This window comes from Globicephala melas, chromosome 16 (assembly GCF_963455315.2).
Source record: "Globicephala melas chromosome 16, mGloMel1.2, whole genome shotgun sequence".
NCBI lineage: Eukaryota > Metazoa > Chordata > Mammalia > Artiodactyla > Delphinidae > Globicephala > Globicephala melas.
The window spans coordinates 83,602,393-83,614,973 of NC_083329.1; the positions used below are offsets into that span (position 1 = coordinate 83,602,393).

Here is a 12,581-nt window from a genome sequence, read left to right on the forward strand (position 1 = left end):
GTCTTGATTACTGTAGCTTTGTAGTATAGTCTGAAGTCAGGAAGCCTGATTCCTCCAGCTCCATTTTTCATTCTCAAGATTGCTTTAGCTATTCGGGGTCTTCTGTGTTTCCATACAAATTGTGAAATTTTTTGTTCTAGTTCTGTGAAAAATGCCAGTTGTAGTTTGATAGGGATTGCATTGAATCTGTAGATTGCTTTGGGTAGTAGAGTCATTTTCACAATGTTGATTCTTCCAATCCAAGAACATGGTATATCTCTCCATCTATCTGTATCATCTTTAATTTCTTTCATCAGTGTCTTATAATTTTCTGCATACAGGTCTTTTGTCTCCTTAGGTAGGTTTATTCCTAGATATTTTATTCTTTTTGTTGCAATGGTAAATGGGAGTGTTTTTTTTATTTCACTTTCAGATTTTTCATCATTAGTGTATAGGAATGCCAGAGATTTCTGTGCATTAATTTTGTATCCTGCTACTTTACCAAATTCATTGATTAGCTCTAGTAGTTTTCTGGTAGCATCTTTAGGATTCTCTATGTATAGTATCATGTCATCTGCAAATAGTGACAGCCTTACTTCTTCTTTTCCGATTTGGATTCCTTTTATTTCCTTTTATTCTCTGATTGCTGTGGCTAAAACTTCCAAAACTATGTTGAATAAGAGTGGTGAGAGTGGGCAACCTTGTCTTCTTCCTGATCTTAGTGGAAATGCTTTCAGTTTTTCACCATTGAGGACGATGTTGGCTGTGGTTTGTCATATATGGCCTTTATTATGTTGAGGAAAGTTCCCTCTATGCCTACTTTCTTCAGGGTTTTTATCATAATTGGGTATTGAATTTTGTCAAAACCTTTCTCTGCATCTATTGAGATGATCATATGGTTTTTCTCCTTCAATTTGTGAATATGGTGTATCACGTTGATTGATTTGTGTATATTGAAGAATCCTTGCGTTCCTGGAATAAACCCCACTTGATCATGGTGTATTATCCGTTTAATGTGCTGTTGGATTCTGTTTGCTAGTATTTTGTTGAGGATTTTTGCATCTAAGTTCATCAGTAATATTGGCCTGTAGTTTTCTTTCTTAGTGACATCCTTGTCTGGTTTTCGTATCAAGGTGATGGTGGCCTCATATAATGAGTTGGGGAGTGTTCCTCCCTCTGCTATATTTTGGAAGAGTTGAGAAGGATAGGTGATAGCTCTTCTCTAAATGTTTGATAGAATTCGCCTGTGAAGCCATCTGGTCCTGGGCTTTTGCTTGTTGGAAGATTTTTAATCACAGTTTCAATTTCAGTGCTTGTGATTGGTCTGTTCATATTTTCTATTTCTTCCTGATTCAGTCTTAGCAGGTTGTGCCTTTCTAAGAATTTGTCCATTTCTTCCAGGTTGTCCATTTTATTGGCATAGAGTTGCTTGTAGTAATCTCTCATGATCTTTTGTATTTCTGCAGTGTCAGTTGTTGTTTCTCCTTTTTCATTTCTAATTCTATTGATTTCAGTCTTCTCCCTTTTTTTCTTGATGAGTCTGGCTAATGGTTTATCAATTTTGTTTATCCTTTCAAAGAACCAGCTTTTAGTTTTATTGATCTTTGCTATCGTTTCCTTCATTTCTTTTTCATTTATTTCTGATCTGATTTTTATGATTTCTTTCCTTCTGCTAACTTTGGGGGTTTTTTTGTTCTTCTTTCTCTAATTGCTTTAGGTGCAAGGTTAGGTTGTTTATTCGAGATGTTTCCTGTTTCTTAAGGTAGGATTGTGTTGCTATAAACTTCCCTCTTAGAACTGCTTTTGCTGCATCCCATAGATTTTGAGTCGTCGTGTCTCCATTGTCATTTGTTTCTAGGTATTTTTTGATTTCCTCTTTGATTTCTTCAGTGATCACTTCGTTATTAAGTAGTGTATTGTTTAGCCTCCATGTGTTTGTATTTTTTACAGATCTTTTCCTGTAATTGATATCTAGTCTCATAGCGTTGTGGTCGGAAAAGATACTTGGTACAATTTCAATTTTGTTAAATTTACCAAGGCTTGATTTGTGACCCAAGATATGATCTATCCTGGGGAATGTTCCATGAGCACTTGAGAAAAATGTGCATTCTGTTGTTTTTGGATGGAATGTCCTATAAATATCAATTAAGTCCATCTGGTTTAATGTATCATTTGAAGCTTGTGCTTTCCTTATTTATTTTCATTTTGGATGATCTGTCCATTGGTGAAAGTGGGGTGTTAAAATCCCCTACTATGAATGTGTTACTGTCGATTTCCCCTTTTATGGCTGTTAGTATTTGCCTTATGTATTGAGGTGCTCCTATGTTGGGTGCATAAATATTTACAATTGTTATATCTTCTTCTGGGATCGATCCCTTGATCATTATGTTGTGTTCTTCTCTGTCTCTTCTGATAGTCTTTATTTTAAAGTCTATTTTGTCTGATATGAGAATTGCTACTCCAGCTTTATTTTGGTTTCCATTTGCATGAAATACCTTTTTCCATCCCCCTACTTTCAGTCTGTATGTGTCTCTAGGTCTGAAGTGGGTCTCTTGTAGACAGCAAATATATGCGTCTTGTTTTTGTATCCATTCAGCCAATCTGTGTCTTTTGGTGGGAGCATTTACATTTAAGGTAATTATCGATATGTATGTTCCCATTCCCATTTTCTTAATTGTTTTGGGTTCGTTATTGTAGGTCTTTTCCTTCTTTTGTGTTTCTTGCCTAGAGAAGTTCCTTTAGCAGTTGTTGTAGAGCTGGTTTGGTGGTGCTGAACTCTCTCAGCTTTTGCTTGTCTGTAAAGGTTTTAATTTCTCCATGAAATCGGAATGAGATCCTTGCTGGGTAGAGTAATCTTGGTTGCAGGTTTTTCTCCTTCATCACTTTCAATATGTCCTGCCACTCCCTTCTGGCTTGCAGAGTTTCTGCTGAAAGATCAGCTGTTAACCTTATGGGGATTCCCTTGTGTGTTATTTGTTGTTTTTCCCTTGCTGCTTTTAATATGCTTTCTTTGTATTTAATTTTTGACAGTTTGATTAATATGTGTCTTGGCGTATTTCTCCTTGGATTTATCCTGTATGGGACTCTCTGTGCTTCCTTGACTTGATTAACTATTTCCTTTCCCATATTAGGGAAGTTTTCAACTATAATCTCTTCAAATATTTTCTCAGTCCCTTTCTTTTTCTCTTCTTCTTCTGGAACCCCTATAATTCGAATGTTGGTGCGTTTAATGTTGTCCCAGAGGTCTCTGAGACTGTCCTCAGTTCTTTTCATTCTTTTTTCTTTATTCTGCTCTGCATTAGTTATTTCCACTATTTTATCTTCCAGGTCACTTATCCATTCTTCTGCCTCTGTTATTCTGCTATTGATCCCATCTAGAGTATTTTTCATTTCATTTATTGTGTTGTTCATCATTGTTTGTTTCATCTTTAGTTCTTCTAGGTCCTTGTTAACTGATTCTTGCATTTTGTCTATTCTATTTCCAAGATTTTGGATCATCTTTACTATCATTATTCTGAATTCTTTTTCAGGTAGCCTGCCTATTTCCTCTTCATTTGTTAGGTCTGGTGGGTTTTTATCTTGCTCCTTCATCTGCTGTGTGTTTTTCTGTCTTTTCATTTTGCTTATCTTACTGTGTTTGGGGTCTCCTTTTTGCAGGCTGAAGGTTCGTAGTTCCTGTTGTTTTTTGTGTCTGTCCCCAGTGGCTACGGTTGGTTCAGTGGGTTGTGTAGGCTTCCTGGTGGAGGGTACTAGTGCCTGTGTTCTGGTGGATAAGGCTGGATCTTGTCTTTCTTGTGGGCGGGTCCACGTCTGGTGATGTGTTTTGGGGTGTCTGTAGACTTATTATGATTTTGGGCAGCCTCTCTGCTAATGGGTAGGGTTGTGTTCCTGTCTTGCTAGTTGTTTGGCATAGGGTGTCTAGCACTGTAGCTTGCTGGTCGTTGAGTGAAGCTGGGTGCTGGCGTTGAGATGGAGATCTCTGGGAGATTTTCGCCGTTTGATATTATGTGCAGCTGGGAGGCCTCTTGTGGACCAGTGTCCTGAAGTTGGCTCTCCCACCTCAGAGGCACAGCACTAACTCCTGGCTGCAGCACCAAGAGCCTTTCATCCACACCGCTCATTAATTTGGGATGATTCGTTGTCTATTCATGTATTCCACAGATGCAGGTACATCAAGTTGATTGTGGAGCTTTAATCCGCTGCTTCTGAGGCTGCTGGGAGAGATTTCCCTTTCTCTTCTTTGTTCTCACAGCTCCCAGGGGCTCAGCTTTGGATTTGGCCCCGCCTGTGCGTGTAGGTTGCCGGAGGGCGTCTGTTCTTTGCTCAGACAGGACGGGGTTAAAGGAGCCGCTGATTCGGAGGCTCTGGCTCACTCAGGCCGGGGAGGTGGGGGGTAGGGAGGGTGTCGGAGTGCGGGTCGGGCCTGCGGCGGCAGAGGCCGGCGTGACGTTGCTAGCCTGAGGCGCGCCGTGCGTTCTCCCGGGGGAGTTGTCCCTGGATCCCGGGACCCTGGTAGTGGCGGGCTGCACAGGCTCCCCGGAAGGGGGTGTGGATAGTGACCTGTGTTCGCACACAGGCTTCTTGGTGGCGGCAGCAGCGGCCTTAGCGTCTCATGTCTGTCTCTGGGCTCCGCACTTTTAGCCGCGGCTCGCGCCCGTCTCTGGAGCTCTCTTAAGCAGCGTTCTTAATCCCCTCTCCTCGTGCACCAGGAAACAAAGGGAAGAAAAAGTCTCTTGCCTCTTCGGCAGGTCCAGACTTTTCCCTGGACTCCCTCCCGGCTAGCTGCGGTGCAGTAACGCCCTGCAGGCTGTGTTCACGCCGCCAACCTCAGTCCTCCCCCTGGGATCCGACCGAAGCCCGAGCCGCAGCTCGCCCGCCCCGTCGGGCAAACAGACAAGCCTCTCTGCTGGTGAGTGCCGGTCGGCCTCGATCCTCTGCGCTGGAATCTCCCCGCTTTGCCCTCCGCACCCCTGTTGCTGTGCTCTTCTCCGCGGCTCCGAAACTCCCCCACTCCGCCACCCGCAGTCTCCGCCCGCGAAGGGGCTTCCTAGTGTGTGGACACTTTTCCTCCTTCACAGCTCCCTCCCGCTGGTGCAGGACCCGTCCCTATCCTTTTGTCTCTGTTTATTTTTTTCTTTTGACCTAACCAGGTACGTGGGGGGTTCCTTGCCTTTTGGGAGGTCTGAGGTCTTCTGCCAGCGTTCAGTAGGTGCTCCGTAGGAGTTGTTCCACGCGTAGATGTCTCTCTCTTTTTTAAACATAAATAACACTGAAATAAATATATAGTAGTATATAAATATTTTTTACACATTACTGATTTATTTTACCCTTAGGGAAAACTTATATAAGTAGAATTGCTGGTTCCAAAGGGATCAATATTTTAATTTCTTAAAAATTAATGAATTTTTAATTGAAGTATAGTTGATTTACAGTGTTGTGTTAATTTCTAGTATACAGCAACGTGTTTTATATACACACATGTGTATATTCTTCTTAAGATTCTTTTACATTACAGGTTATTACAGAATATTGAATTTGATTCCCTGTGCTATACAGTATGTTCTTGTTGTTTATCTATATATATAGTACTGTGTATTACAGTAGTGTGTATCTGTTTACCCCCAAAATTTAATTTATCCCTCCCACCGCGTAGTAACTGTACGTCGGCCTTCTATGTCTGTGAGTCGTTTCTGTTTTGTAAATAAGTTCATTTTTATCATTTTTTAGATTCCATATAAAAGTGACATCATATGATATTTGTCTTTCTGACTTACTTCACTTAGTATGATCATCTGTAGGTTCATTGATGTTGCTGCAAACAGCATTATTTCATTCCTTTTTATGGCTGAATAATATTCCATTGTATATATTACCACATCTTCTTTATCCATTCATCTGTTGATGGACACTTAGGTTGCTTCCATTTCTTGGCTGTTGTAAATAGTGCTGCTCTGAACATAGGAGTGCATGTATCTTTTTGAATTAGAGTTTTCTCCGGATATATGTTCAGGAATGGGATTGCAGGATCATATGATAATTCTGTTTGTAGTTTTTTAAGGAACCTCCATACTGTTCTCCAAAGTGGCTGCACAACTTACATTCCCATCAAGAGTGCAGGAGGTTTCCCTTTTCTCCACACCTTCTCCAGCATTTGTTATTTGCAGACTTTCTGATGATGGCCATTCTGACTGGTGTGAGGTGGTACCTCATTGTAGTTTTGATTTGCATTTCTCTAATGATTAGTGATGTGGAGCATCTTTTCATGTGCCCATTGGCCATCTATATGTCTTCTTTGGAGAAATGTCTATTTAGGTCTTCTTTTTTTTTTTTTGCGGTACGCGGGCCTCTCACTGTTGTGGCCTCTCCCGTTGCGGAGGACAGGCTCCAGACGCGCAGGCTCAGCGGCCATGGCTCACGGGCCCAGCTGCTCTGTGGCATGTGGGATCTTCCCGGCCCCATATCTGTGGTTCCTGTCTATCTGCAGATTCAATCAGACACAGACCATGGAGCATGGCAGTATTTATAACCCCATGTAAGTGCACCCTCTCAATTCAAACCCACATTGTTCAAGGGTCAGTGTCCTCTTCCAGGGTTGTAATTTCTTATTTAATTATGAACCAGGGGTGCTTTGGGAAGTCACATTCACATGTTCTGTCAAGAGCTGATTAAATGGCTACAGTATAATATTAACTGTGTCATGATTGTGGCAAAAATGTAAATTATCAGTTTGAAAATGATGCAGTAGTTTAAAAAGTCTACACTATGTTAGTATGAAATCATGTGCAGTATGATTACAGCTGTAGAATATATTAAAAGAAGGATTAGAAAATATTACACCCAGTGGATGCTGTTGTGTATAGTATTGATTATTTATTGTTTTTTATCTCCCCTTTTTCAAAACGACTCTGTATAGTTTGCTGTTGTTTTTTAACGATTAAATGATCAATGCAAACCAAAATACTGTGAGTACAGTTCAGTCTACTCTCAGTGCATCTACTGTTTTATCCTTCCAGTCACAAAATGTTCAAATGAGTTAAAGCAGATAAATGGATTTTCCACCAATCCCCTAACATTAATAATGTGTTCATCACCACCTTATTCCAAATAGTATTTACAATGATTAGTAAGAAAAGTAAGATATGGTAAAATAGTAAAATTCAGCCATGAGTGCACAAAAGAAAAAAAAAAAGACAAAACTAAGCTGCGAGGGGGAACGTAAATGGAGGTAGGAATGAGGCTAATCAGAAGCATACATTCTGGAACTGGAAAACACGTGGCATGTGGGCCATATACCTATTTCAGATTTTCCAATAGCCAGAACAAAAAACACATCGCGTCCATGGCATTAACAAAGAACAAATAAACTCAGTACCATCCAGGTATTTAATTCCTCAAATGAAGCTCCAAAGTTCCAAGATGAGACCTTTGATCCTCAGAACCCTTCTCCTGAGAGTGCTATGGAAGGGGGTGGACACACCCTCCAGTGTACTCTCTGAGGGCCTGCTGTATTGTTCTTAGTGGTCACGCCCAGGCTCAGCTGGCTGGAGCAGTTCTTGAGGCTAGTGTGACCAGGTGCAGGCTGAGAGCCGTCTGCTGGCCTGACACAGATTTTTCTCTGTACTCCAGGGATGAATAGCGTGCATGTAAAGAAATGGTCGTGTGCCGTACTTTGTGGCAATTTTCTACTTTTGTTGCCCTCAGTCGAACTTTCGATGTTTGTTAGGAGAATGCACTTGCTGGGATGTCTGGGATACACGGACTGTATTTACCACTCAAATAGACCTTTTGGCCTTGAAAGACAGACAGTGGAGCTGAGGCAGTGCTGAGACCTGAGGAGGTGAAGAGCCCAGACTAGGATTGTTCCCACATGCAGGGCAGCCCATGGCCACGCACTGACACGTCCTAGGAGTGTCATAGGAAGGGTGGCCACACCTCTCAGGGAGTAATCTAGATCCTCCCCCATGCACAGAGCGAAGGCACGGTTAACAGAAACGTTAGTAAATATTATCATAAGGTGACAACCAAATCCTCATCTTGACTACAGCAGTTTCAACAAAGCACTCTTAGAACGCCTCACTTCAGTTGCTACAATTTTCTAGTGGGCCCTCTAAAATAAACTCTTTGTGAATTGCAGCTCTGAATTATTTGGGGGGTCATCATTTATAGGCCAGTTAAAAGATGGGGAAATATCTGCTGAAAGAAACTGTTTTCTTTTTTGGGATCACTAGGTTGTGGCCTGTTTATGCCACTTTCAGGTTGTGATTTTACATATTCTGATCTGCCTAAGGTTGAAAGCATGTATTTGTTTTCTTTAATAGGAATGAATGATCCAGTTCAACAAAAATAAAAACAGACTTTAAGAATTTAAGGCGGTGGAGTAGTGTCAGGGAAAAGTGTTCCTGTTTTAACTCATATAAAACTATGGTGTAATTTGTTAAAAGACACTTTTATTGATCTTGACTCTTCCAATTCCTTAATACTCATTGTGTCTGTTATGTATACAGAATAAAACCAGCGGAAAACAAAGGGGTATAGGATGTGGTTGGTGACTGGTGGCAGGAAGCTTGCATATTCTACTTGGGAAAATAACACATACATGTCTGAAAGGTTAAACAGAAATACAACAGAGAAAAAGACATGGGTGGATGGTTGAGGAAATGCCACAGGGCGGTTGTTAATTGAATTCAAAACTTAGTGACAATCAGCACAAATGCCAAGGGAACTTTGCCGACTACACTTTGCTCACCTAGATTCTCAAAATATAGCAAAGATTTCGTGCTGGTTCAACAACCACATGGTGGTGTGTACATTTGATGACAATATTTAATTCCTCTAAAAGGACTTTTTAAAATACAGGAAATGTGTGATTATTCTAATGAAACATAGATTAAAAAAATCAAAACAAGTAGTAGTCGTGGTGCTTATACTTGAATCACACCATGTGGTTTTCAAAGCTCTTTCCACATAGTGTTTGCACCCGTCTCACTCCAGTCCTGCGAAAAAGACAAGAGCAGGCAGTTTTCCTGAATTACTGGTGAGAACACTGAGGCCTCATAAAGTTAAGAGATTTGTCTGGGGTACAGCAGTGATTATATCCTAGGAGTTTTATCTGCTCCATATGTTTCTTTATATGGTATAGTTGTGAATAGGTTTAGATATAATGGATCACTTGATACCTTTGTTTTCCATTTGATGCACACGAAATACCCTTCTGGTACCTTGTTAATAAGCAAATGAAGACAATGAGATCCCTAGCTCCAGCTGCTGCTCATGTTGACAAACCATCTCTTTTGTTTTCTCCTTTTATCTGACAAATTCGTTAATTCAGTAGACATTAAGTGGCTTTTATGGAGTCGTCTTCATATTCTCAAGTGCTTGGGGAGATTTACAGAACTTGTGTACACATCTCATGTGCTGAAGGAGTTCAGGCAGTTGAGGGGTGACGAGCTACATTCAAGACCGTGTTCGGTCACTGATCTGGATCACGTGCTGGTAGCTGTCAACATAAGGGGTGGCCGGCGTCCTGTCGGAGCTGTGACTTGGGAGTGGGGAGGGCATACCCCAGCTAGACTTAATCATCGGTTAGATTCCATGGGTGGGGAGGCTAAGTGGGACCTTCTAGTGGAGTGGAGCTTGATTTAGGAAATGCGGGGAGATGAATCTGGGAGGATGAATGGGAGGAATATAGAAAAACTTAAATGACAGGTCAAAGAGTTGACATCTGATTCTGTAGATGTTAAAGAGCCATGCAAGAGCTTTGTGTTTGCTTCTTCTCTCCTCGTGGAGCCACACGATGAAGGAGAGGTTTTGTCATCACAGAGCTGTAATGTATTCCAGTCCTGGGGTGGGGCTGAAAGACTGAAGGACTGGCCGGGCTGTTCTGGCATTTGCAGAGTGCTTGTAGCAAGCTTCGTTTTTCAGTGAGCGATGAAATCCTGAGTGCAAACATTTGTCCCCCTAGCTGCTGGTGCTGCCTCTTTTATATGGAGCAGATGAAGTCCAAGGCTGAGTGGGTTTACTATTAGGATGGTGACGCTAAGTCAGAGTTCCCCTTTTAGGAAACATACCTCTTGCTCCCCTGTCAGCGAGTGCTTGACTGCTCCTTACATGGAAGGTTCAGGTGATATGGACACGAGGACGGCAGGATTCTGTGCCGAGTGGTTGCCGACAGCCTGGGAGTTGCTTCCTAGACCAGCGCTGGATGCAGCACCGTCAGGGCATCGAGACTTGACCTCGCCCCTTGCCCATGTCTTACCTTGTTCTTGTAAGAATGATGTCTGATGTTTCTGCTGGTCCATATTCATTGAATTCCTTTATTTTACCAATGAGAGCTCATTTCTAATATCACGCTAATTAAACCACTCATTTTGCCAATGAAAAGCTACTTTTTTTTTTAACTAAAGTATTGTTGATTTACAGTGTTGTGCCCATCTCTGCTGTACAGCAATGTGAGTCAGTTATACACATATAGACTTTTTTTTTATATTAGTTTCCATTATAGTTTATCACAGGATATTCAGTATAGTTCCCTGTGCTATACAGTAGGACCTTGTTGTTTATCCATTCTAAATGTAATAGTTTGCATCTACCAACCCCAAACTCCCAATCCATCCCTCTCCCACTCCCCTCCCCCTTGGCAACCACAAGTGTGTTCTCTTTGTCTATGAGTCTGTTTCTGTTTCATAGATAAGTTCATTTAGATTTAGATTCCACATATAAGTGATATATGATATTTGTCTTTATCTTTCTGACTTTCTTCACTTAGTATGATAATCTCTAGGTCTGTCCTTGTTGCTGCAAATGGCATTATTTCGTTGCTTTTTATGGCTGAGTAATATTCCATTGTATATATGTACCACATCTTCTTTATCCATTCATCCGTTGATGGACATTTAGGTTGTTTCCATGATTTGGCTATTGTCAACAGTGCTGGAAAAGCTACTTTTAATATTCAGTAGGCCAAATAGCAAAGTCTCTGGTGTCAGTCAAGGTATGAATACTTGAAAGATGTGACTGGCTGAAATGCTGGCCAGGTCTGCATCGGGACCCTTCCAATTCAATACCACTGACCCAGGAATCTGAGTTCTCAGTTAGGGCCAGTGACTGTCCCTAAAGGTGAAGTTTAAACTAAATGATCTATACATTGTATTTTACTGTTGACACTGAAGAATATTTTATGAAGTTCTTAAATTAACTTGTTAAACAAATTACAGAAATATCAGTGCCTCTCCATCCATTCACTCAAGTTCACAATTTCAGCATGGTGGTTACAGCATGTTTTTTGTTATTCTCTCGGCTTTACTTTTTATGTTGATCAAAAGGTTTAGGGAAATATACCTGTAAGGAAGGAAGACGTCACGAAGAGAACCCAGGGCTTGTGTACATTGCAAGCCTGTGTCCTGAAGCAGCTGTGACCCTGAAATCCTAGCGGGCAGTTTCGCAAGGTGTTCACGGGCCTTGGTGTGGCGTCTTTTGTGAGGTTCCCACTTGGCTTCCTGGCACGAGGTGTAGTTATGAGCCTGCTTCTCATTCTGTCTGGATTCTGTTGGTCTGCAGCTGGGAAGAGCTTTCTTTGCCAGATCCCTGCCCAGTTCTTTTTTTCTTGGCAGGTTCATTTACCTTTTTTTTTTCATAGTTTGTCTCCCAAACAGTCCCCAACCTGGAACCATGATAATCAGTTTCCTGGGCTTCCTACTCTTGAAGGTGAGGAAGCTGTTATGGTCCTTCATGCCCAGCACTGCCTGTTCTCTGACCTTGCCACAAGTGTTTAAACAGATTTCAAAGGGACATCGTATTCCAGTGCATTGAAGATGCCTCATCAGGGGGCTCTGTGATTGAGTGGGTTTTCTGACCTTGTAATTACATGTAGGCCCACATGGCCTCCTACCCCCAAAGACAGAGACTTAAATCTTACCGTAGAATAGAATTTGCAACAGGTATGGTTATGAAAATGAAAAGACCGTGAGAAGGAATATTTATGTGATGAATCTACACTGACTTGTATAAAATGCTGTTTAATGTTTTATGGATGTTTGCATGTATATATATGCACACCACACGTATGTTTATGATAGAAATGATGTTGCAAATATCAATCAAGAAGACTCCATTTTTTCATGATTGAATTAAAATAGCTTATTATTTTTTTTTTTGAAATATAGCAAGATCAACTTTACACCTGGGCTGCAGTTAGTCAACCTACACACTCACTGGATTATATAGAAGGGCAGTTTCCCAGGAGAGTCCCAGCTGCTTGGCCACCATCTAAACCTCCTGATGAAGAACACAGGCCCAAGGATGCTGACACAGGTAGGGCCCCGGGAAGAGTGAATATTCTGAAAGTAACATCGAATAACTGTGCAGTACCTACTGGGTATTGAGTCTGGGTTTCCCTTCAAGTATTTCTTAGATTATAATCTGCATATATCTCAAGCTAAATCACCGGGAAGCTTGTTAAATTGAAAATTCTTATGCCCCATCTTCAAGGCTGCTGAGTTCTGGGGAACGGGACCCTGGGTTGTCCAGTTACCACAGTGTATATAAAGTCCGAGAACCACTGCTTCGGGGTCCTGCTGTGGCCACCACCCGGGGGAAGCTGCACA

At 41.5% G+C, this 12,581-nt stretch overlaps 1 protein-coding gene across 2 annotated transcripts in view; it reads left to right on the plus strand.

The window, feature by feature from the left end:
* FMN2 (formin 2) overlaps positions 1-12,581 on the plus strand; it is a 310,405-nt gene that overhangs the window by 73,325 nt on the left and 224,499 nt on the right. For both annotated transcript variants that reach the window (XM_060286264.1, XM_060286265.1), the window contains exon 3: positions 12,141-12,288. In XM_060286264.1, coding sequence (XP_060142247.1) covers positions 12,141-12,288 — 148 coding nt within the window. The remainder of the gene's footprint in view (positions 1-12,140; positions 12,289-12,581) is intronic.